This window comes from Microcaecilia unicolor, chromosome 3 (genome assembly GCF_901765095.1).
Source record: "Microcaecilia unicolor chromosome 3, aMicUni1.1, whole genome shotgun sequence".
Lineage (NCBI taxonomy): Eukaryota > Metazoa > Chordata > Amphibia > Gymnophiona > Siphonopidae > Microcaecilia > Microcaecilia unicolor.
This window is the reverse complement of record NC_044033.1, coordinates 247,311,124-247,337,539: the sequence shown is the minus strand read 5'-3', so window position 1 is coordinate 247,337,539 and position 26,416 is coordinate 247,311,124. Positions and strand designations below refer to the sequence as shown.

Below are 26,416 nucleotides of genomic sequence, written 5' to 3'. Positions count from 1 at the left end.
ATGACTCCCTCCTCCATGGATGGAGACTTGATGCTAGGGGTAATATCTGCAGCTCACACTGATGTGGTTTACCCCATCCTTAACTTCAGAGAAGCTCCTCATCCAACGCACTGTAAAGAGTAAGACCTACTGCCTAATCTGATTAACCTGGAAAAATATAGGGGTCATGGGGCTTATTTTCAAATTGTTTTGGGGCATCTCTATAACTGGGCGCCAGCATATAAGCATCACTTGAGTGCGTGAATGTACAGAATGCTAACATACGAATGGGTAAGTGTACATGTATGTAAAGGCAGCAAAGTGATTAAGCTTGATTCTGAAAGGGAGCACGTGAATGGCATGGAGTAAATTCTAGAAACGGCAATGAAAAATCAGCCCTGGAAAAAATCGACACTGACTGCTATTCTATGAACAGCGCTCCAAATTGAGCACAATTTACAGAATAGAGCTTCGAGCTGATTCCCACACCCAAAGTTGGATGCTGAAACCTCATATAAATGCTGGCACCCAACCCTTGGCATTCGGATGCAGAAATGGCACTATTCTATAACAACGCATGCAATTTTTCGGAATGCCCCTGCCCCACCCCTATTGAGTTGCGCACTAGTGGATCATATCGCCTGGTGTTATAGAATAGTGTGCAGGAAGATGTGCTCAACAATTTCAATTACTGCCAATTAACTGCACTAATTGATTAACATCAATTTTATTGCAAGTTAACAGCTTGTTAGCTAATTCATTTTCATGCGCGTCATCTTTGATCCATGTGCACATTTTTCGGACCGATATATAGAATTCAGGGGATAGATGTAAAAGCAAGGAAGGCATTCACATGGGTAGAGCATGGTTGGGATTGATTGATTTATTTATATTTTAATTTATAAATATTACTACTACTACTATTTATCATTTCTATAGCGCTACAAGGCATACGCAGCATTGTACACCATACACAAAAAAGACAGTCCCTGCTCAAAGAGCTTACAATCTAGATAACACAGGTAAACAGACAGAACAATTAAGGGGAAGGGAATAAATAGGTAAGGTTAAAGGACAGGGCAAGTGAGTAGTGGTTAGGAGTCAAAAGCAGTGGTAAAGAGGTGGGCTTTAAGTTTGGACTTGAAAACGGCCAAAGACAGGGCTAGACGCACAGGCTCGGGAAGTCTATTCCAGGCGTGGGGTGCAGCAAGACAAAAGGAACGGAGTCTAGAATTAGCAGTGTACAATAAAACATACAGAATCATTGTATACATCAAAAATCATCTAAAATCATACATGACAGACAACCACTCCCTTCTGGTTATAATTCTCACATCGCCAACCCAACTTTAGCCTTAATATATACTTAAATAATCTGAAAAGACACACTGAAAAAGAAATGTGTTTAGCATTCGTTTACACTGATCCAAAAATTTAAGCTTATTCCACAATATGGATCCCCACAGTTTAAAAAACTGAGGTTCTGTATTGTTGCAAATGCACCCCCCCCCCCCCGAAGAGTGGGCATATAAAAAAAAATTAGCTGTAACAGATCTCAAAGATCTAGCTGATACCAATGCAAACTGGCAGAAATAACAGATGGTACAGTATTAGTTATTACTTTAAATACTAGTGACAATAATTTATACTGAATCTGAAATTCTATCAGCAACCAATGCAACTTCATCAATATTGGAGAGATATGGTCACAATGACTCAATCCAAAACAGAATTTGGGCAGCAGTATTCTGTGTAATCTGTATTTCCGTGTGCACATTACTGAATAAGTTAAACCCTCCCTTGCCATATTTAGGTCTCTGCAGTTATGCCAGGTCTACGGCTGGTGCAACCGTCTGCCCTGACTGCTGCCCAATACTGCCCTGGTACGAACTGGAGAGTGGCAAAGCAGAGCTACAATCCAATGGCATTTTCTGGTTATGGGCAGCTGAATCTTAGCAATTGGATCAGGCAGAGTGATATTATAGACAGAAGCCTGTCCTGCCCAGTTAAATTGCTCTGAATATCCACTGGGCAAGTTTTAAGCTCCTATGTTTGGCTGAAAATAGACCACAAACTTAGGAACCCATCTTTTTCTGAATCTCAGGCTCTTTGGAGTCGATATTCAAAGCAATTTAATTACAGTTAAACTTATATTCGGCAACTTACCAAATTTTGGATCACTACGGATTACAATGTATAAAAAGAAACTAAAACAACCCTAGAAAGGAACATTAACCAAAACTTACAATAAATTAACATAACCCCTAAAAAAGAAAACAAAAATCCCTTAAAACAAACATTTATTTATTTGTTACATTTGTATCCCACATTTTCCCACCTATTTGTAGGCTCAATGTGGCTTACATAGTACCGGAGAGGCCTTTGCAGGCTCCGGTGTGAACAAATACAGGGTGATGTTATGGTAAAATCAAGTTCACGTGGCACAGCCACATTAGGGAATCGGAGAACGGAAGAGTTGTGTTATGTCCATTACGTGCTTTAGTTTGGTTGTGTTGCAGAGATTAGGCATTTAAGCTGGATCGGTAGGGTATGCCTTTTTAAACAGGTTAGTTTTTAGTGATTTCTGGAAGTTTAGGTGGTCGTACGCAGGGGCGTAGCCAGACAACAGATTTTGGGTGGGCCTAGGCAAGAAGTGGGTGGGCACCAAATGTTCTCCCCCACTACCACCAAAAGACATCTCAGCTGGCAGGAAAATGCTTCTTTCCACTTTGGCAGTCTGCAGCAGGCATGAGCTGAAAACTGAACATGCGCAGGTGCCAGTATCATGGAGAGTAGCGTTTTCATTACTGTAATATATGGTAACATATATTAAATGTTTTTTTCCTGGGGCTCTGAGGGGGTTGTTCCAGGGTTTAGGTGGATGCTGCTGGCTGGAAAAGGTTTAAAGTTAGTTTGTGAATTATTAATAGAGTTAGGTGAAGAAAGTGTGAGATGTTTCTTAAATATGGTTTTATTTTATCAGAAATAAACCATGATTAAGTGGGGATTGTACTATAAAATGTTCCTTGCTGTTTCAGGTTAAAATTTGACCTGGAAATTCTCTGTGTAGGAAGTTTTGCAGTAACTTCTATGGGGGTTGGGACAGCCAAGATTCTAAACAGATCAGAGAAAAAAAAACTGTCTTTTCCTGACAAGCTGATTGGTTGAGGGACATCAGGTGTTCCTCTAGAGGGAGTGGGTTGCCAGGGGGACCAGTGTTGCCAGGTGGGCGGTTTTACCACCCAATTGGGCGGTTTTCCGCAACCCGCCGCGGGCAATTTTTGCCCGCAGCGGGTTGCGGTTTTTTGGGCTGCTCTTTGGGCTTCAGGGCGGTTTTTTGGGCGGTTTTTTGGGCCACGGGGGCGGGGTTAGTGACATTTTGGGTGGGGTTAGTGATGTTTTGGGCGGGGCCAATGAAGAGGGAGGCGGGGCTGATGACGGGGAGGCGGGGTTGATGACGGCGGGGGTGATGACGCGGGGGTGGGGGTGTCAGGGGCGGGGTTTGAGTTTGGGCGGGTTTTGGGCTGGATTTAGGCTGGTTTGGGTGGGAAAAAAAATTTCCACCTGGCAACCCTGAGGGGGACTGGTGAACTGAAGACCAGGGCTGTGAGCATGGAGAGAAAGGCTGAGTGTGTGAAATGTAAGAAATAAAAGTATATATTTTATGGGTTTAAAGTGGAATAAGTGATAGTAAGAGTAATTGGGAGACAAGCTTGTGTGTACCAGTTTGAAAGTGAGTACTTAAATAGACAAGACTGCCTTTTTCATGGCTGTGTTGCTGAATACATGTGGGGAAAACTGATGTGTTCTGGGTGAGAGAGAGTTGTACTTATAGAAAGCTGTGAGAAATTTTAAACCAAATTTAGTTTGGTTTGGAGTGAAACAGAGGTATGTCCCTGCATGCAGTGAATGGAATGGTTAAGTTCTAAGAGAATTTAAAGTCATGGAAGGTGGAATGAGAGTCTGTATGCAAAGGTACTAAGAGGACACATGGCTGCCTACCATTTTAGGGTGAGAGAGGCTTTGATTTGTGGTGGGAATTGTACTACATGAGAAAGCCTAAAAGTAAGTGTGACACAGGGGAAGGACTGTGAGGTGAATTGGATATTTAAAAAAAAAAAAAAAAAGAAACCATTAAGCTGTGTCTATGGGGAAGGTGTGTTGTTGGTGAGAGTTCTGAGTTCAGTACAGGGTTTGGAATCAGACTGCAGATTAAAGAAAATCCAGCACTGTTTTTGTTTGAGTATGCTGTATTCTCCAGATTGATCTGATAGCTGTGCAGGGAAATGTTATGTTTATATGTGAAGTCTGTGAGATGCAATGTTGAATCACCATTTGAATATGGAATGGGTTACTGTGTGAGATCTCTGAATGCAGTGTGAAGCCTGCTGGATTTTAGAACAGGGAATCAACAGTGAGAAATGGGTTTTGTAGTGAGAAAACCTTTAACTTATTTTATTTCAATTAGAGAGTGTGACCACAGTATTGAGAACTGATTAATTGTCACCAGAGTGGAGTCCATTCCTGGACAAGCAGGGAGTTTTAAGGGCTTTGCTTCCATTTATTTTCTTTATAAGTGAGGTTTTAGGAAGAAGAATTCTGTAGATCATCCACTGAAGGATTTCCAGATGAGCTCCAACGCAAGAAAGACATCATCTAAGTAAATTCAACTACAGCTAAGTGACATTGCCAAGGGTGTTGAACGGAATATATTATTTTTTTCACAACATTTTAAGGGAAAACAAAGGAACAGACCATCAGATATTAAAAATCCATGAGATCCCTGCAAAAACACCAATAGTGCACACAAAGAGACCAATTTTTACATCAGGAAAGAGAATAACCACAAATATCTGATTTTGATAAAAGACAATTTAAATACTTATCTGAAAAGGTTCTTTTCTGCCTTTTTAGGTGAAACAGACAAAGTTAAGGGTATACATCTAGTTCTACATTTGAATGTTGAATATGTTATTGCAGTTCTATTAAGCCTCACACTAATTGTGAATTAGAGTTTATTTGAATGAAAATTTGCTTGCATTTGTATTCAATAAAGAAAAAGATAATTTGCAAATCTGTAGGTGAGGTTCTTCCAGTTCAGGAACAAATCCTAAATTTAGCTTCTTTTCCTCCTTTATTATTTGAGAGTAAAGGACGAGATTAATTTATTTGTTCCACTCCCTCGGCTGTGAGTATGTGTACCCTGGATATTCACCACGACTACAAACATCAGGTATCTGGGAGCACATCACTACAGTCCAGCCAAGAGGGGTGGCAACATTACCATCAGGGGGAAGTCTTCAGCTGGTAGAGCTTGGGATCTCCACCAGCTATTGCTAAACATGTGCTGCTGTTGGGTGGGCCTGAGCCCTAAGTGGATGGGCCCTGGCCCACCCAGGCCCACCTGTGGCTACGCCACTGGTCATACGTCATATGTATATGTCTTCCATCAAATAGATACATAGAAAAAAAGATGGGTCTTTACATAGTAACATAGTAAATGACAACAGATAAAGACCTGTACGGTCCATCCAGTCTGTTCAACAAGATAAACTCATTTTACATGGTATGCGATACTTTATACCCGAGTTTGATTTGTCCTTGCCATTCTCAGGGCACAGACCGTAGAAGTCTGCCCAGTACTGTGCTTGTACTAAGTTCTGAAGCTGACGTTGAAGCCCCTTAAAATTTACATTTCAGCCCATCCCTATCTATTCACGATCAGGGCGTAGACCGTAGAAGTCTGCCCAGCTCCTGTTTTGTTTCCCAATTACTGGCGTTGCCACCCAATCTCCACTAAGATTCCGTAAGTCCATTCCTTCTAAATAGAATTCCTTTGTGTTTATCCCACGCATATTTGAATTCCATTACCGTTTTCATCTCCACCACCTCCCACGGGAGGGCATTCCATGTATCCACCACCCTCTCTGTGAAAAAATACTTCCTTAACTTTAATAACTTACGAAACTCTAGGTAGCCTGTTTGGAGCTAACTGCTCATTTTTAGTGGTACTTAAGCGGCTAGTGTCACTGAAAATAACCGGTTAACACTGAACTGAGAACCGGCTATTTGGAGAACATTCTGAGGGCGGAATCAGCATTTGGCCAGTTAAGTTCTAGTATTCAGCGTTAACCAGCCAGGTTAATCACATAAATACGAACACATAAAAGTCAGTCCTGTCTTTATGCAGTAATCAAGAAATGGTTAAATGCTGAATGTTGCACTTAACCAGCTATGCGTTAGCCAGTTCTGGAAACCCGGAAATTCCATGCTGGAACCCAGAGAGGACAACATTGAATTTCTGGGTTCAACGCCAGTAATGGTCAGCAAAAGCTGAGTGCCACAGGCTGGAAATCGGGCCCTTTGTCTCTACATATTTAACAGTTCTTATTTTTGCCATCATGCTTCTCTGTTTTTAAATTGTTTTTCCTAATCTTTTGAGACCACAGATGTCAATGTAAGAATATGTGAAATCTTTATCATTACCACACATCTCTGAGGATCAGAAGTATTTGGTCCATGTTGGGTTCCTGGGAAGGGATTCATATTTATCTGTTGGGAAGGAGAATTTTGTCAATGCTCTATCTTTTATATATTTTTTCTTCTTACCCAGTTTTCAGATACGGTATTATCGTAACATCTTGGCCATCCTCTTCGCCATTGAAGAAATTAACCAGAACCAGCATCTACTGCCGAACCATACCTTGGGCTTCCATCTTCTGGACTCTTGCCTTTCAGAGGTAGTCGCACTTCAAGAAACTCTGCAGCTACTCTCTGGGGGTATATTCCCAAATTATATGTGTGAGGCTCACCCAACAGTGGTGGGAATACTTGGGGAGCTGTTCGCTTCGGTGTGTGAGGTCATGGCCAGGATACTGGGCGTTTACAGGATCCCACAGGTACGAAAATTCCTCTCTTTGTGACTCTATCACTGATCCAAGGGGTTGCCATTTAATTTCTTTTCATCTATATATAAGTCTGCCCGGGTATCTTCTGAAGTTATTCAGCTAAACCTTTGGTTTTTAAAATTTCTTCTTAGTGTGGGATAATTTTATCTAGTTAATGAGTTAGCCAAGCAGTACTTATTTGAATAAGAAGAGGGTCAATGGGGAAGGCACAGCATCAGTTTAGTTTGATAATACTGAATATTAGCGCTAACCAACTAAACTTGTATAGACCACCTTGCCATGCCGGAGCGGAGGGCTGTCCTAGCCATAACTGGATACTTTTATCTAGTTAACTTTAGCTAGCTGCATTCAGGATACTGTTAACCAACTGCAGATATTCACTAACCCAGCAGAAATAATGCTCTCCAAGAGCTTCTCAATTTCAAACATCAGCAAAAGAAGAAAAAAAATACTTCTTAATCAGAAAGAGCAGTTCCATCCAGTGAAAGACTCAATATACAAGCAAAAAAAAAAAACCTTGCTATTTTTGTCCCAAAGCCCATGTATGTAGAAGTATCAGTACAACCATCCAGCAACCAGAAATACATTCTGACTACAAGCATGTTTTAAATATGACTAAAGCTAAGTTTCAGTCTGAAACTGAAAATATGACTGAAGCTAAGTTTTTCCTTCTGTGCACATATTCAGCAGACTGCAAAAACCTGTCGTTTCTTTCTCTATAATATCACCAAAATTTGCTCATTCCTTTCTGAGCATACTACCAGATCCCTCATCCACACTCTTATCACCTCTCGCTTAGACTATTGCAACTTGCTTCTCACAGGTCTCCCACTTAGCCATCTCTCTCCACTTCAATCTGTTCAAAATTCTGCTGCACGACTAATATTCCGCCTGTCGTTATGTTCATATTAGCCCTCTCCTCAAGTCACTTCACTGGCTTCCTATCCGTTTCCGCATACAGTTCAAACTCTTCTTATTGACCTATAAGTACATTCACTCTGCAGCTCCTCAGTACCTCTCCACTCTCATCTCTCCCTACACTCCTCCCCGGGAACTCCGTTCACTGGTAATCTCTCTTATCTGCACCCTTCTCCTCTACTACTAACACCAAACTCCATTCCTTTTATCTTGCTGCACCATATGCCTGGAATAGACTTCCTGAGCCGGTACGTCAAGCTCCATCTCTGGCCGTCTTCAAATCTAAGCTAAAAGCCCACCTTTTTGATGTTGCTTTTAACTCCTAACCCTTATTCACTTGTTCAGAACCCTTATTTTATTATCCTCACTTTAATATTCCCTTATCTCTTATTTGTCCTGTTTGTCTGTCCTAATTAGATTGTAAGCTCTGTCAAGCAGGGACTGTTTCTTTATGTTCAAGTGTACAGCACTGTGTACGTCTAGTAGCGCTTTATATACCGGAAGAGAGTGTGTATGAACAACTTAAAAATCTAAAGGTGGACAAAGCAGTGGGACCGGACGGGATCCACCCTAGGATATTGAGGGAGCTCAGAGAGGTTCTGGCAGGTCCTCTTAAAGATTTGTTTAATAAATCCTTGGAGACGGGACAGGTTCCGTGGGATTGGAGAACAGCAGAGGTGGTCCCGCTTCACAAAAGTGGTGATAGGGAAGAAGCCGGAAACTACAGGCCGGTAAGCCTCACTTCGATTATTGGAATAGTAATGAAAGCGATGCTGAAGGAAAGGATAGTGAATTTCCTAGAAGCAAATAAGTTGCAAGATCCAAGACAACATGGTTTTACCAAAGGGAAATCGTGCCAAACAAATCTCATTGAATTCTTTGACTGGGTGACTGGAGAATTAAATCAAGGATGTGCTATGGACGTAATCTACTTAGATTTCAGCAAAGCTTTTGACACGGTTCCCCACAGAAGGCTCTTGAATAAACTAGACAGGCTAAAGATAGGACCCGAAGTGGTGAACTGGATTAAGAACTGGTTGAGGGACAGAAGCCAGAGGGTGGTGGTGAATGGAATTCGCTCGGAGGAGGGAAAGGTGAGTAGTGGAGTGCCTCAGGGATCGGTGCTGGGGCCGATTCTATTCAATATATTTGTGAGTGACATTGCTGAAGGGCTACAAGGTAAAGTTTGCCTTTTTGTGGATGACACCAAGATTTGCAACAGAGTGGACACCCCGGAGGGAGTGGAAAACATGAAAAAAGATCTGCAGAAGCTAGAAGAATGGTCTAACGTTTCGCAATTAAAATTCAATGCGAAGAAATGCAAAGTGATGCATTTAGGGAGTAGAAATCCAAGGGAGACGTATGTGTTAGGCGGGGAGAGTCTGATAAGTACGGATAGGGAGAGGGATCTTGGGGTGATAGTATCTGAGGACCTGAAGGCAACGAAACAGTGTGACAAAGCAGTGGCCGTAGCTAGAAGATTGCTAGGCTGTATAGAGAGAGGTGTGACCAGCAGAAGAAAAGATGTTTTAATACCCCTGTATAAGACGTTGGTGAGGCCCCACCTGGAGTATTGTGTTCAGTTTTGGAGGCCGTATCTTGCAAAGGATGTTAAAAAAATGGAAGCAGTGCAAAGAAAATCTACGAGAATGGTATGGGATTTGCGTTACAAGACGTATGAGGAGAGACTTGTTGACCTGAACATGTATACCCTGGAGGAAAGGAGAAACAGGGGTGATATGATACAGACGTTCAAATATTTGAAAGGTATTAATCCGCAAACAAACCTTTTCCGGAGAGGGGAAGGCGATAGAACGAGATGACATGAAATGAGATTGAAGGGGGGCAGACTCAAGAAAAATGTCAGGAAGTATTTCTTCACGGAGAGAGTAGTGGATGCTTGGAATGCCCTCCCGCGGGAAGTGGTGGAAATGAAACCGGTAACGGAATTCAAACATGCGTGGGATAAACATAAAGGAACCCTGTTCAGAAGGAATGGATCCTCAGGAGCTTAGCCGAGATTGGGTGGCAGAGCCGGTGGTGGGAGGCGGGGATAGTGCTGGGCAGACTTATATGGTCTGTGCCCTGAAGAGGGCAGGTACAAATCAAGGGTATACACAAAAAGCAGCACATATGAGTTTATCTTGTTGGGCAGACTGGATGGACCGTGCAGGTCTTTTTCTGCCGTCATCTACTATGTTACTATGTTTAGAAATGATAAGTAGTAGTAGTAATCTATATAGTCAACAGTAGACGCATTGCCCTTGGGTGGCTTCAGGCATGTGGACATCTGGTTGTCACCCCTCCCCCCCCCCCCCCCCCCAAAATTGCATCTGTAATATATGAGGGAAGGTTCTATAACTTGGTGCCCACATTAATGTAACACTGACAGGTGTGAGAAACAACACAGAAGCAGAGGGTGACAAACAGGCTTATTTTCAAAAGGGATCGCTGGCGATCTTCCGACACAAATCGGGAGATCGCCGGCGATCTCTCAATCCCGGCCAAATTGGTATTATCGAAAGCCGATTTTGGCCGGCCCCAATTGCTTTTTCGTTGTGGCGCCAGCCAACCTTCAAGGGGGTGTGCTGGTAGGGTAGCGAAGGTGGGAAGGGGGGGCGGGGCGGGGTTACGAGATGGCTGGCTTCACCTTATTATGAAAAAAAAAAAGGCCGGTTCGAACGAGCATTTCGCCAGACGGACTTGGTCCATGTATTTTTAGGAACAAGTCCCAAAAAAGAGCCCCAACTGACCAGATGACCACCGGAGGGAAGCGGGGATCACCTCCCCTTACTCCCCCAGTGGTCACCAACCCCCTCCCACACACACAAAAAAAAAATTAAAAATTTTTTTTTACAGTCTGTATGCCAGCTTCAAATGTCATACCCAGCTCCCTGACAGCAGTATACAGGTCCCTGGAGCAGTTTTTAGAGGGTGCACTGCACTTCAGGCAGGTGGACCCAGGCTCATCCCCCCCCCCCCCCACCTGTTCCACTTGTGGTGGTTAATGATGAGCCCTCCAAAAACCCCCAAACCCATTGTACCCATTGTACCCCTCTTCACCCCTTAGGACTATGGTAATGGTGTAGACTTGTGGGCAGTGGGTTTTGGGGGGGATTTGGGGGGCTCAGCACACAAGGGAAGGGTGCTATGCACCTGGAAGCTAATTTTGTTTTTTTAAAGATTTTTTAAGTGCCCCCTAGGGTGCCCGGTTGGTGTCCTGGCATGTCAGGGGGGCCACTGCACTACAAATGCTGGCTCCTCCCATGACCAAATGCCTTGCATTTCGCTGGGTTTGAGATGGTCGGGTCCGGTTTCCCTTATGGCTGAAAATCAGAGCCGGCCATCTCATCTAAACCTGACGATCCCGTTCCAAACCCGATGAGCGATTTGGCTGGCGCCAAGCGTATTTCAAAAATACGCTTGGCTCCGCCCACTCACGGAGCCAGCCCCGGAGATGGCCGGCCAGCGCCGTTTGATTATGCCCTTCAAAATGACTTCCAGCCTGAGAGGAGATATTCAGAAGTTCTTTATTTGTAAAGCACAGGTAGGATGACCCGATATGGGTCTGCGTTTTGGCGTTATTTTTGAAGCGTCGGATATGACGGCGCGCTGGGGGTGGGAACTACCACCGGCATGCTGAGGTAACCCAGCGGTACTTCTTTTTTAGCGAGCGGTAAGCCCACGTTGGGCTTACCGCTGCTTTGTAAAAGGGGCCCTAAGCATACCAGTGCCTGATTACACTGGTATTTTCCCAACCCAGTCCTCGGGAAACTCCTAGTCCCATCGTGTTTTCAGGATATCCACAATAAATATTCATGAATTACATTTGCATGCAATTGAGGCAGTGCAGGCAAATCTACCTCATGCACATTCATTGTGGAAATCCTGAAAACCCAATGGGACTAGGAGTGCCCCAAGGACTGGGTTGGGAACCAATGATATAGTGTAGGCTCTCAACACACACATTAGACACAGCATATTTTCAATCCAAGCCCCTGAACTATGGAACTCATTGTCAGTCTATTTAAGGCAATGCCATTCCGTAGACACTTTTAAAACTGATTTAAAAACATTTCTTTTTAAGGACACCTTTTCTATTGATTGAAGACTCTACACCTCATGTTTGTAAACAAATGCATATAAATTGATGTTCTCACCCTCCATCCTTTCCTATCTATATTGTAGTTCTACCCTCTTTCCTAGTGTTTCTTGTCCTGTCTCAACTTAATTTCCACTTAAAAATTTAGACTGTAAGCTGCCTGGATGGTTTTTCCAGTAGGCGGGATAAAAAAAATTCTAAATAAACTTGAAACCTAAAAGGAGATGCCACCAAAGCGACATTCAGTGCAGGAAAGTGATGGGGCCACCATGTTAGTCTACTTTTAAAGGTAATAAATAGAAATAAAACAAAACAAAGAAAACAAAATAAAATGATACCTTTTTATTGGACTAACTTAATATGTTTTTTTGATTAGCTTTCGAAGGTAACCCTTCTTCTTCAGATCAGAAGAAGGGTTACCTTCGAAAGCTAATCAAAAAATGTATTAACTTAGTCCAAGAAAAAAGTACAGGAAAGAAAACTGAGTCATAGGCATGGAGGTTTTGAAATTAGTCTCACAAATTCTCCACATCCGTTGTTCAGTGCTTTCCACACTAAACCACACCTCTTCTTTTCATAAATGCCATTGGTCCTAGCACGTTTGTCATTATCTTTGCAACATAACCCTTAATATTGTTATTACAGCACACTCAGATCACGGCTAGAGTTCCAAGGGTGTAAATGAGGGAGATAATGGAAATCTTTCTTTTTCAGATCAGCTTTAGAGCACAACACCCAATGCTGAGTGATAAGCACCAGTTTCCATCATTTCTACGCACTTTCCCCCCAGACACCCTGCAGCCCCGGGCCGTTGCTCAAATGCTCCTACATTTCAATTGGACATGGGTTGGAATCCTGTCTTCCACTTCAGATAGCAGAATCCTGAGCAGCCAGAAGATACGGCAAGAGGTGGTGCAAAATGGTGGTTGTGTGGCTTTCCTGGAGAATATCGATGATCGTTACCCCAGAGAGAGGCTGGCAAGAGTAGCAGAGGTAATCCATCAGTCCTCAGTAAGTGTGATTGTGTGCAACTGCTATGAAATGCACCTTAAACCCCTCTTGGAGCTGCTATCCCTCCGCAACATTATCCATATAGCCTGGATCTTCTCCTCAGGGATGACGTTCAATCCACACCTGTTCAACAGGGAGTTGTGGCAGACGCTGAATGGCAGTATGGCATTCATTGGCTTCACTGGTGGCATCGCTTATTTTGCTGACTTCCTCTACCACATGGGGCCTTCTGTATACCCCTGGGACACTTTCACTAAACTCTTCTGGGAAATGGCATTTGGGTGCCGATGGGATGAACAGAACATAACCTATGTGTTGACCACTGAAGACGCTATCCCATGCACGGGAAAAGAGGACCTCAAAACTCTGAACCCAGATCTCTTTCAGTTGAATGATTTAAGCTTTTCCTATCAAGCTTACCTGGCTGTCTATGCTTATGCACACGCCCTACACAACATGATTTTGGATGGCATTAAGGAAGACATTTTTGGAATTCACAACAACATTCAGAACGTCAAACCTTGGCAGGTACTGGTAACGATAATTAGGATTTTCATTCTGCTAACCTTCAGATGGGATTACAATAGCGTTTTCCACTTTGGGACAGAGCTTCCTAAACTGTGGGTTAGGATCTCAAATGGTGGTCACAAAATCCACATTTGGGATCGTGACCTGGTTGGGCTTTCCATAGGTGCATCATTAGTCTGCACCTCTGGGGAGGAGGGTGTCACACAGTTTTATTTGGCTACGATCATAAGGTCACAGCCACGAAAAGGTTGATAAACTCTACTCTAGGACTTTGAAAAGATGTATACAGCCACATCTAGGGTGTATATTCAGAAAAAGCATTATTATGAACTTCCAAAGACCAGGAGAGAAAGCACAATATTAACGTTCTATGAAACTTGTCAAATATATTTGGCCAAGATCATACAGCAGTAGACCTGAATGTTAGCAGTGACACCCAGGAAAGTTACATGACCCACTCAAGGTCGTACAAGGAATAAATGACTGAGCCCTGATTGGAACGGAAGTAAAGAGTGCTGTGGTGTTTTGCCCAACTCACGTGAGCAAGTTGCAAGTGGAAGCGAAGAACAGGGAGCTTATGTGACTTGTTTTAAATCAAAGAAAGAATTTGTGGCAGTTCCTTTGCTCTCTTTCATCGTACGTCAAAGCATAAGCCATTAGATCACACCCACTCTGGTATAGTCTTAGACCTATAATGGGATGAACACTTTAGCACATCTAGACCATCTGATGATATGGGATGTTCAAAGGAAAACTGGATCCTGAGGGCTTCGGAAATGCACCATAATAGGATTGTAAAATACATAGTAAATGACAGCAGATAAAGACTACATGACCCATCCAACCTGCACAGAAAGATGACCAGGGTAGTATCTGCAACTCCGTGTGGGTTATCTGCTTATGTTTAGGCTAGTAAGAGATGTCCAGTGCAGTCTACCCCACTCTCGGCCCTTTTATCCCTTTAAAATAAAGTATGGTGTCATTTAAAAATGTTGCAGTGAGTGGAAATGCTTTATACTTTTATTCCGTCCTCATGTCATATAGGGAATCTCTGTGTTTATCCCACACTTGTTGACCTCACCACTTCCCGTGGAAGAGCATTCCAGGCATCCATCTCTGTGAAAAAGTATTTCAGGATTTTTTTTTCAGTTTCCCTCCTTGCAACTTCATTTCATGTCCTCTAGATCTATTGCCTCTCTGTTAAAACTGTCAGTCACAAGGTGGCTCCATAGCAGTGCCATATTGAAGGTCTGGGATGGATTTTTAGGTCACTTGGAATTGAGGATGCTGTATTCTTAGTTCCCGGGAGGAGGGCTTACCAACCATTGCATAACAACACTGGCATCATTGAAACCAACGCTGTTCAGTCCTGGTTCAGCCTACTTAGTCCTATTTTTCTTAGGGGAAACAGAGCTAAGACAAAATTGACAGAAGATGACAGCACCTTTTATACTGAGGCATGAGCTTTTGAGTCTCCTCTCTGCCCCGTGCAGTTTCCTGAACACTTTATTCACTTCATGCATCTGAGGAAGTGGACTCTGATCCTCTAAAGTCCATGCCTTGATAAATTACAGGGGCAGTAGGACCCCTTTATGATTAGAGGGGTCACACAAATCAATCTCTTCCGCCCCTAAACTTCTGCATTGATGATGCCATGTTGGGCAAAATATCGGTATAACCATGGCCCTATGGCCCAACCCATTCCACTGCCTATGAATTAATATTTAAGGTGTTCCCTGATACTGTCAATGTTGTTACACCAGACTAACACAGCTACCCCTTTTAAAGTTCTTTCAGAGCTGAACCTGAACCTAAACAAAACTGCTATAATTCCATAGCAGTGTGGCAAAACTGGGACTAAATCAGTTTAAGGTTAACTTAGATGTGATGGCTTTCCTAGATTTGAGGGGTGAGGGCATGGATGGATGACAGAAGCAGGGCCAGTCTTAGGCAGGGACGACAGGGAGTCACAAAGGGCCCCATACTCCAAGGGGCCCCGCATCTCTGACACATCTGTCCTCTTGTTTCGGAACACCGCCCTGCTCCGTACCTTAATGTGCATCCACATTTCAGTAGAAAGCAGCAGACAATGGCAACGATTTTTATATCCCCATAGCTGCCGAGCCCAGATCGCTGCTGCGTCTCGCCCTTTTTGATGTCACTTCCTGCTTTCGCAAGGGCGGGATGCAGCAGCTCGGCCCTTCTCTCTCTCTCTGCTCTGGTCCCGCCCTCATTTCCTGTTTCCGCAAGGGCGGGACCAGAGCAGAGAGAGAGAAGGGCCAAGTCTGCACGCTTTTTACCGCTGCTGCCAGCCGCCGTAACCCTGACGTGGTAAGTGAAGATGAGTTTTAAAAATCGGAGAGAGGGGGCCTGGAACTGGAAGGGAGGGAGGGAGGGATGATGACCCTGGAACTGGGAGGGAGGGACGGAGAATGTTGGAGGAGAGTGACGTCAGGAGCTGGCTACGATTGCAGGTAGCCTCATTGGAATGTTGCAGGAGCAAATTATTATATTAGATTGGAAGATGAGCATGTGAAAGATTCCTTAATGTTGAATATTTTTCCTTTGTGAATGACCGTGGGGTTCTGTGAAATATTTTGGCATAGTTTGCAGCTGGATATATTGCAAGAATGTGTGCCATTCTTTTCTTTTTGAGTCTGCGTTGGGAGCTTACTTCTAATTAGCTTGTGTTTTAAGTTGGGTGGCTGTCGGAAGGCCAGCACTGGTGGGGATGGGAATATCTCTTTCAGTAATTCATCCTCCTGGAGTAGAGGCTGCAGATCTTTTATGATTTTTCTTTAATTTTTCCAGCTTTGGGTTGTATGTCACTGTATTTAGCATAAAACCTTACTTCATCATTGAATTTCACAGGTTCTCCATTACCTGTGGGGTGTGCATTTCACTACAGATTCTGAACAGGAAGTCTACTTTGATGCAAATGGGGATGTACCCACCATCCTCGACATCAAAAATATCCAGATATACCCTGATGACAACAGTGAACTCATAACAATGGGTAGATATGATTCCAGAGAATCCCAGGGAGAGGAAATTACCCTGAACCTCTCAGCTATCTTATGCAAAATGGTGTATAATCAGGTGAGGAGTGTAGGCTATGGATGTATAAGAATTTGGTCAAAAGAACAAAAACCTGGAAAATTGTCTTGCCTTGACTTTTCTGCAGTGTCTGGAAAAGAGTAGGGCTGGTCCTACCACTACCACTTGGTAGACTAGGCATCTGCCTAGAGTGGCATCATTTGGGGGTCTGTGGCATAGCACCTGTGCGGAAGGAGAGTTGCACTTAAATGCTGCTTTCATGGGGGTGGCAGGCCTTTTGATACAAGCCCTTACTCAAGGCATCGGAGGGAGTGGGACTTGGCAGGCATTAACTTTCACTACAGCAGCAGCTGAGGGTGGAGGGTGGAGGGCAGAGTGGTGGTGGCGGCAGAGGGGGGAGGTACTGCTCATGGGAAAGGTAGAGAAGATGAAAGGCAGGACAATCGTCAAGGGGTAAGGAAGAGAAGGGAAGATGCTGAACAATGGAAAGAGAGTAGGTCCTTGAGCCATGCCTGGTGGGACCCCACAGCTGAAGGTTCGTCTAGAGCTTTGGATACCTTTGGGAAGGCCCTCAAGGGGGATAAGAAAGCACTCACAAAATGGAGACAACAAAAATGACCCAATCAAAATTTATCCCTTACTTAGGGGGTCTTTTACTAAAGATTAGCTCGAGTTATCTGTAGCAGGGCCCATAGGAATAAAATGGTGCCTGTTGCAGATAACGCAAGCTAAAAGACCCTATTAATGGGGAAGTGACTTTGAATATTTACAAGGAATAAATAATGTAGAGATATAACAAATGTTTCAGTGGAGAAGAGATTACAGCAGGAGACAGTACGGGAGCAGTCACAGGGATAGCATTGCTTGATATATGATGGAGTCAATTTTCAAAGGATTTAGGTTCCTAACATTTCGGCTCCTGAAATGGCCTCTTTGAAAATTTAGTAGATCTAAGAGCCTAAATTAATGCTCAGAATTTCACTGCAGCTGAGGTTAGGTGTCTCTTTGCATATGTACATGTCCCAAAACAGTAGCGCATACATGCATGAGCCCTTAAGGGAGGAATTATCGAGCTGTGTTAGGCCTTTAAGTCATGTTATTTGCCCCTTAACACGACAAAGGGCCCTAACATCAGCTTGACTTATTTTATCGCAGCGATAGTTAAGTCATCATGGGTTATGTAATATTACATAGTAATGAGATACACAACATGTAAATGCATGTAAAGCAGTTCATTTCTATGTTAAAAAACCTCCAATGTGTCTTAAGTCACCAGGTGCTCACTGCAAGTCACGTTAGGGTCCATAAATTGTAGAGCTGTACTGAATACAAATAATGAAAAATATTAGTTGGCTGAATAATATGAATAATGGTCTTTGAACTTTAACCTTACAAATAATAAAAGCATGAAATCAGAAATCAAGTGTTTATTTCAGAAGGATTTAGCACAGCAGAGCCCCGGATTATTCATATTTGAATTTAAATCACTATTTGGCTGAATATGAATCATGACTTCAAGGCATTATTCGGGGCCGAATTGAATCGAACACGAATATTCGGAACAACCCCTAATAAATTACAGTAAATGTATTTTACCACCCAGAAGCTTTGGACCGCAAAGCTGTGGCCTGATGCTCCCAGGACGGCAGAGCAGCCCAACACCCAAAAGACTCCAGACCTCCCCCCCCCCCCCCCCAAAGAGCTCAAACTCTACCATCAACAAAAGGCCCCAGACCCCCTGATAGGGTCTACCATGTTTATTAGTGGTCCAGGGGGTCTTCAGGCAGGAGTGATGCCCAGTTGCTCCTCTTCAGTCCAGCGCCGCCAACAAAATGGCGCCCCTAGCAATTTCTGCTTCATGTCCTGGGTACCGGAATACCTTGTTCTGGCATTGCATTTCACTCACTTCCTCTCACATTCCCTCCAATCTAACTCCTTCATCACCAATTATCCCCTTTTTCAAATTTGCTCACTCCTTATAAAACCCTGCTCTGAGTCAACCCTCAGTCATCTGCTCTCATGCCCACTCCATTGCCCTCTCTCTGATTTCCTCTCCCTCCCCCAAAACCAGTGCCTTCTCTGGATTTCTCTCATATATCCACCCCCCATTACACCTTCTGGCCCTCAAACACACCTTCTTCATCACTCTCCCATTCTCTCAAGTCCTTCCCCCTCAGAACACCAATTTATATCCCCATCACCACTTCTTTCCACCAAAATTCACATACTTCCTCTCCTCCCCCAACAATCACCCCCTCTCTCAGTCTCCCCCACACCCCCCAGCATTATCCCTCTCAGTTGTCACTAGCATTCACTCCTTTCCCTACCCCTCAAATTATTCTCTTCTGACTGGAGTTTTGGATGATCTCCTCCCCCTGTCCCCAGTCATTTCAGTTCAAATCCCAGGAGTACAGAGGTCTTTGGCCCTGAGACAATGCCTATTCCTGGCTGACTCCTGACAGCAGGTGGATGAGAGGAGTGGGCAGGAGGGGAAGGGCTGGAATAGGGAGCTGAATGGTTCTATTCCACTGTGTTCTCACTAATCTTTCACTCTATCCTCCTTCCCTCTGGTGCTGCTGATTGATTCAGGGGCAGGAAAGGAGGGGCTGAGAGGAGCTACATCTATAGAAATGATAACCATAAGTAGCAGAAGAGCTTCTTCTCCCTGCCCCTCCTCTCCTTTGCTTGCAGCACCAGGGCAACATATAGGGGAAGAACAAGGTGGGTAGGAGCTGGAGAAGGAATCAGAATTGGCGTTCTCTGCTCTTGCTTCAGCTCCTCCTCTTCTGTATTTCCTGTGCTGCCAGGTGTGGCCAGGAGGGAGGGGCTGGAGCAGGAAGTAGAGCAGCTGTTCTAAGTTGTGGAGATTTGGGGAACTATCTCTATACCTGTACTTAACTTTGCTCCAGATGCCAAAGCTATTATACATAAGAACATAAGAATAGCCATACTGGGTCAGACTAATGGTCCATCTAGCCCAGTATCCTGTTTCTAACAGTGGCCAATCCAGGTCACATGTACCTGGCAGAAACCCAAATAGTAACAAGATTATGGCTATATTATAATCTTTTTATAATCCACAGGTGCATCGCTCTGTTTGTAGTGAGAGCTGCCCTGTTGGATATAGGAAATCTGCCCGAAAAGGACAAGCCTCCTGCTGTTTTGACTGCATTCCCTGCTCCACTGGAAAAATAGCCAATGAAACGGGTGAGACACTTCTGGTGCCTTTGTCAATGTAGGCGTCTAGCATGCTGCATCATTGATTTCCTAAGACCACAAGTGCCAACATTTCAGAATGGTTGAGGTGCTAAACACAATACAAATGACCCCTCCCTGGATACAATGAAGGAGCTTGCTCAGTATTGGGGTGCTCAGCACCTACGGCACCCAAAGAGCTGTATCCTATGCGCATGACTACTGTACATTCTAGGCCTATCGCTAATGAATTGGGTCAAACCTTTTGGATTCTATAGGGTGTAATATTCGGCCCATGGCGGTCGGTGTTTTTTAAGCCACTATGTGCCACGGGTAGAAAGGCTTGGCTAATATAGTTAGAACAGCCTTTTTGCTTCCTAACTTTAGCCACTTACACAGTCGGTTAACGAACTGAATATCTCCGCTAACTGGTTAAGTACTGGGTCCACCCAAGTTCTACCCCAGCACTAACCGGATAGTTCTGATATTTAGTGGTCCTCTCTGGTGAAGTGTTAATGTTAATGTCAATGTTATATTCCCCTCAACATCTTAAAATAGGTTCGGAGTGGATTATAATTCAAAACCAGTTTATAGAAGCTAATTAGAAAGCACATATTTTCTAAACATGTTTGTCTTAAAAAACTTATGAAAAGACAAGTAGTTAGATTGAGATTTCGTCAGGATTGGTAAAGAGTTCCAAATTTGAGAAACTTGATAGGAAAATAAAACCGAAAAATATTTCTTAAAGCGTAAACCCTTATAAGACAGAACTGATAAATTCAAGTTATTGTGAGTATTAGAAGTTAGTGCATTCAACATAAAATACATGTAGTAAGGGGCCACTCCCTGTAGTATCTTATAAACAAGGCAACAAAGCTTAAAGAGATCCCTAGCCTCTAGTGGAGTTTATTCGTAATATGGGGAAGCTCTATCAAATTTGCCTATTCCACAAATAAGACGAATTGCAGAATTTTATACGGTTCTTAATTTTCTCAGTAAATATTTCGAAGAACCCAGGTATATAACATTACAGTAATCAAGCTTCGAAAGAATCAAACTTGTACTAACAGTAGGAAAGATTCTGGAGAAAAATATTTCCAGATATGTCTTAGATTATTCATCATCCAAAAACATTTTTGTTACAAGACAATTGATTTGAGAATCCCAAGACATATGTTCTAACAGTACTCCTAAAATTCTCAAAGGTTTTTCCAATTTATAGTTCAGACCATTCAATGAGATAGGAGACTTCAATTAAATATTTTGATTATCAATCAGCAGGAACTTAGTTTTCTCACTGTTAAGTTTAAGATGGTTATTAAACATCCAAGTTACTATCATATCCATGCAGTTCTTTATTTGCAGAACTATTTTTACCACGTCTGTATCTGTTGGAATCAGGATAGTAATATCATCTGCATAAATATAAGCTTTATATCCAGCTGCTTCTAATTGATAATCCGGTGATGCCATAAGCATATTAAAGAGACCCATGTTCTCTCTGGGTTCCTGAATGGGACTCATCCATGCATAGATACAGAAATATATTGAGTCTGTTAAAAATTATTTTTCAGTTTTTTTGATATGACTCACCTTCTTCCACCTCATCTTCCATTGCAGATGGACCTTACTGTATCCCCATAGAGAATCCAAAGCTTTTCTTAACAGGCTTTCACTATCCACTCTCTACATCCGAGGCTTTGCAGTGATACTGCCTGTACCACTTCTACTCTGTGATGTCCAAATACCGTTGGTTCCCACTATAAGACTTGCTCGATCACTATCTCAATTTTCAATCACAAATTTCCTCTTTAATTTGATTCTGCTTCTTCAAATTACGCTTGATTCATTAGATCACTCCTTCATCGCTCTGCCCTACAAATACTAGCTCACTCTCTTGTCCTTACACTAATAGATTACTGCAATTCATTGTATAAGACCTTGAGATAAGAAGACTTACATCGCATTCAATCAAAACACTTCGAAGTGATCACAGGCTCAAAGAAATTTGATCATGTCACCTATCTTCTAAAAAATGAACACTATGCCAGTTCCACATAAAATCACATATAAGATCCTTCTGTTAGTTTTCAAACTCAAGAACTCTGGCACTCCTTCCTTCTTAGCTCGTGTCTTGACTCCCTATTCTCCACGGCATGCCCTTCGTTCATCTCAACAGCATCTCCTGGTTGCACAACCATTCCGACATATTAGATATGATACCAAATAGATCATCAAAAAAACTTCTCTCTCAGATGGTGTTTTTGGACAAGGTCTTTTATTCAAATCAATAAAAACGACCCGACACGAGTCATGTTTCGGCCTTGACGTCCTGCGTCAGGGATCTAGTGATTTTTGATACAAAAAATCTTTTCTAGACCAATTTGTTTGCTTGGCTTTCATTTCTCTCGTGGAGAGATCACCTTCTGTAGGTGTTGACCATATAGATCATTCAATACCACATAGACCATTTGATCTTTTCTGTTGTTGGTCCCACTTTATGAAATGCCTTAATCATCTTATCTTAGATTGCAGACCTCCCTGGCAAAATTTAAATCTGACCTTAAACATTTCTCTTTGAAGACACTTTTATACTTTCCTGAGGCTGTCCATGGTCATATCAGATTTGCTGCTTTAATCCCTCCCTGTCCTCTGCTGCTACCCTATCTTCCCTGTTATTTATTGTAGTTCCATTCCTCCCTCCCAGCATGTAACTTATACATCTTCTGTTTCTACCTTGACTACTTTTAGAATTGTAAGCCGCTCAAATATTAATTTGATGCGTGGGATAGCAAACACTAAATGAACTTGGAAACTTGATAGTTCTCAGGTGGAGGAGTCTCACAGACTTTTACCTGTCTTTGAAACACAGTGGGGACAAATCTACAACATCCCTGGGATCCGTGGCATGAAATCTTCTTACTCTTTGGGATTCTGGAATAGTACTGCTTTTTGGGATTCCAGAATGTTGCTACTCTTTTGGATTACGGAATCTTGCTGCTCTTTGGGATTCCAGAATCTTCCTACTTTTTGGGATTCTAGAATCTTGCTGCTCTTTTCAGATTCTGGAATCTTGCTGCTCTTTGGGATTCTGAAATCTTACTACTCTTTGGGATTCTGGAATCTTGCTGCTCTTTGGGATTCCAGAATTTTGCTGCTCTTTGGGATTTTGGAATCTTGCTGCTCTTTTGGATTCTGGAATCTTGCAACTGTTTGCCAGGATCTGGTGGTGTAGCACACTCAGCAGTATTTTTTACTTGTATCTCTTTCTTTTCTATTATTTATTGACATCTTTTCAAAGTATTTTTCCGGTTTTATGTTCCACTTTGGTAGATTCATCTTTTAAGCGATTAATCAAATAAAAAGAACCTGAACCTAATCAAAACTGCTATAATTTCATAACAAAAATTTTAAAAAGATATACGATTTCAACCATTTACAAAAATGCTTATAGGAAGGACATAATCTAACTTCTGCTGGGACTATATTCCAAAATTTTGCTATTTGAAATTTAATAGATTTCTCCGGAAAACTTTTCAATTTAACACCTATAAAGGAGGGAAATTGTAACATGAAAAACTGTGTAGTCCCATCCCTTGTCCCTGGGGAGGGGAAAACACTTCAGCCCTAGCAGCTGGAATAAGAGAGACAATCAGACTTAGGTGTAGGTGCAACCAGTAAAACTATTTATTGGTATTTCACTAAGCCAATACAAAATAATTGTTCTCTCTGGAGCAGGTTGTCACACAAAAAAGCCAGACGCAAAGACTGAATAACAAAATCTGCTCAGCAAAACTTTCTCAGTTTTCATATATATACTGTTGTAAGTTTCATTTCTCCTAAATCATGTGATTTCTCCTAAACTAACATATTCATATATGGATTTTCCTGTTTCCTTTCATTACACAATATAGTAATATTCTGTTATTTTTTATATGTATACAAAAATGGCAATTTCCTCCATTCTATCATCCTCTCCTGTTTGTGTTCACATGCACACTTATGACCATTGGCTAATACCCTATCAGTAAAGCGTGATCCTAGCATTCAAAAACCATGTAGCAAACAAATAGTATGAAACACCTGGTGAACTTCTTCTCTGAACACATATTTCCTGCAGAATATCATGGTCTCTGCAGGATCTTCAGTCTCTCTTCACCATCAAGGTTATATCTGCCCCTCTTTTGGATTACCTTGCTGGAAGCTGTTCTTGCCACTCAGCACCGTCTCAGCACCTGGACTCCACCTTTGACCAGCCTGTCTTGGATAGCCTACTTCTGCATCACCTCATCTTACTTTCAGTCTTTCTAGCCCTTTCCCCTTTTCTTCTTACCCTTTTCTGTCTATCCTTCTTTTGTGATTTGTAATTCTGTATCCGCTGATTTGGCGATGGCCTAATCAGTACATTGTAAGCCACTTTGAGTCCGCTTGTGTGTGGAAAAAAGTGGGGTATAAATGTAGAAATAAATAAATAAAATAAATATCCATGTGTATCTGCCATATATGGGCCACGTGTCCTCAGTTCCTCCTGAGTTTCTCCTTGGCATAGATATGTACTTTCCATTTACTGATAAAGCACTCTTGCTTACATGCAGCTGCAGGGAGAAACTAAAATTATGCTGATGACAACAAATCTAGGAAATCTGAGGGCTAGCAGGGCCATCTTACAGGCCTAGTATAGGAAGGAATATACAAAATGCACAAGTTCATTGATCACTAAAGTCACCCAACAAAGTAAATAATAATGTTAAATCAGTCAGTGACCCTCTAAAATTTTAAATGCAAGACAACATATTTTGAAAACTATTCTTGCGTTCACTGGGAGCCAGGGCAGATCAATCAACAATGGAGACACATAATTGAATTTAGCTTTACAAAAAATAAGCCTAGCTACTGTATTCTTAATCAACTGTAATCTCTGTTATTGCTTTTGATTAATTCCAATATACAAGGCATTGCAGTAGTCCAATCGTGATAGAATTAATAACTGCACTAGCACCTTAAAGTGATTAGGAATAAAATAAAAATGAACTATGCTGTGTTTTATTTCTATTTATTACCTAAGTAGAGAGGTGTGGTAGCCGTGTTAGTCCATTTTTAGAGGTAATCAATAGAAATCAAACAAAATAAAACATGGGAAAGAAAATAAGATGATACCTTTTTTTATTGGACGTAACTTAATACATTTCTTGATTAGCTTTCGAAGGTTGCCCTTCTTCGTCAGATCGGAAATAAGCAAATGTGGAAAATGTACAGGTTTGAAATAGGCACCTTAAATATTGTTTTTGCAGGTACCCTGTTATAAAATTATCCTTGTAGTGATTGTGGTGAGCACCTTCAGTATATATTCAGCCCTTCCACCTGACTGTAGGCTGAATATATGTGTTTTTTTCTAATGCCATAGCCAGCATTTAAAAAAAATGCTTGCCACAGTGTTTATAAACTGACCAAATAAATTGTTATGTGTGTGCAAAGTCCTTGCAAGAAATGCATTTCATCTGTAGAAAACAGTGATTACCAACAGGCATATTAGACAAAATTAGCAATAAAACGCTAGCAAAGTGGATTACTTCTGTAGCTTAATAACTTCTACTTGCAGAATGGAAGAAAAACATCCCTAGGCAATTCATCCAATCTTATGACACTGAGGCTTTTGTCTCTAGGTTGCATATTATATTTTTATGATGCGTCCACTGATAATATTCACTATTCAAATTGGACTTACAGAACTTTCTAAAGTTATAGTATAGCTGGTCAGATTGCATCTGTAGCATGGGTTTGTGATTGGTGCTTCTCCTCTGTTTCAGATATAACCGAGTGTTGGCAGTGCCCAGAAGACCAGTGGCCCAATGAGAGTCAAGATAAATGCATTCCAAAAGTAATAGAGTTCCTGTCCTACCAGGAACCCCTGGGAGCAGCCTTGGCTGCTGTTGCCATCATCCTGTCCTCGGTCACTGTCCTCATTCTCTCCATCTTCTGCCGGTTCCAGAACACTCCCATGGTGAAGGCCAATAACCGGGGCCTCAGCTACCTCCTGCTTTGCACTCTCATTCTCTGCTTCCTCTGCCCTTTGACATTTGTCGGCCTTCCTGTAAAGCTCACCTGCGTGATCCGTCAGCCTGCCTTTGGTCTTATATTTACAGTTAGCGTCTCTTGCATATTGGCGAAAACCATCACAGTAGTCATCGCTTTCAAGGCTGTCAACCCCAACAATCACCTCAGAAAGTGGGTTGGACCAAAGATACCCAACTTTATTGTTGTTTTCTGTTTCTTTATCCAACTGATTATCTGTACTTACTGGATTTCTAGTCACCCTCCCTTTCCTGAGAACAGCACCAGATCTGAAAGTGGAAAGATAATCATTGAGTGTAACGATGGGTTGACCATACTCTTCTACTGTATGTTGGGATACCTGGGCTTCCTGGCCATCCTTAGCTTCATTGTGGCCTTCTTGGCTAGGACATTACCTGACAGCTTCAACGAGGCCAAGTGTATCACCTTCAGCATGCTGGTCTTTCTGAGTGTCTGGCTGTCTTTCATTCCTGCATACCTCAGCACACAGGGGAAGTATATGGTTGCAGTGGAGATCTTTGCCATCCTATCCTCTGGTGCAGGCTTACTTTTCTTAATATTTCTCCCCAAGTGTTACATTATTCTTCTACGACCAGAGATGAACACCAAGGAACACTTAGTAGGAAAAACAGCAACTCGTAAATGA

General features: G+C 42.4%; 1 protein-coding gene across 1 annotated transcript; it reads left to right on the top strand.

Annotated features, from left to right (window-relative positions):
- On the top strand, positions 1–26,416 carry LOC115464561 (vomeronasal type-2 receptor 26-like). Its single transcript, XM_030194927.1, has 6 exons — positions 1–119; positions 6,593–6,878; positions 12,622–13,446; positions 16,318–16,545; positions 19,578–19,710; positions 25,506–26,416. The coding sequence occupies exons 1-6, from the start codon at positions 1–3 to the stop codon at positions 26,414–26,416; spliced, it is 2,502 nt and encodes an 833-aa protein (XP_030050787.1).

What these genes read in the sequence shown, in the direction of transcription:
- LOC115464561 (XM_030194927.1), top strand. Translation starts at nt 1, where the DNA reads ATGACTCCCTCCTCCATGGATGGAGACTTGATGCTAGGGGTAATATCT. An exon ending in AGAACGTCAAACCTTGGCAG is followed by an intron (nt 13,447 to 16,317) that starts GTACTGGTAACG and finishes TGAATTTCACAG; the next exon opens with GTTCTCCATTACCTGTGGGG. An exon ending in AAAAATAGCCAATGAAACGG is followed by an intron (nt 19,711 to 25,505) that starts GTGAGACACTTC and finishes CCTCTGTTTCAG; the next exon opens with ATATAACCGAGTGTTGGCAG.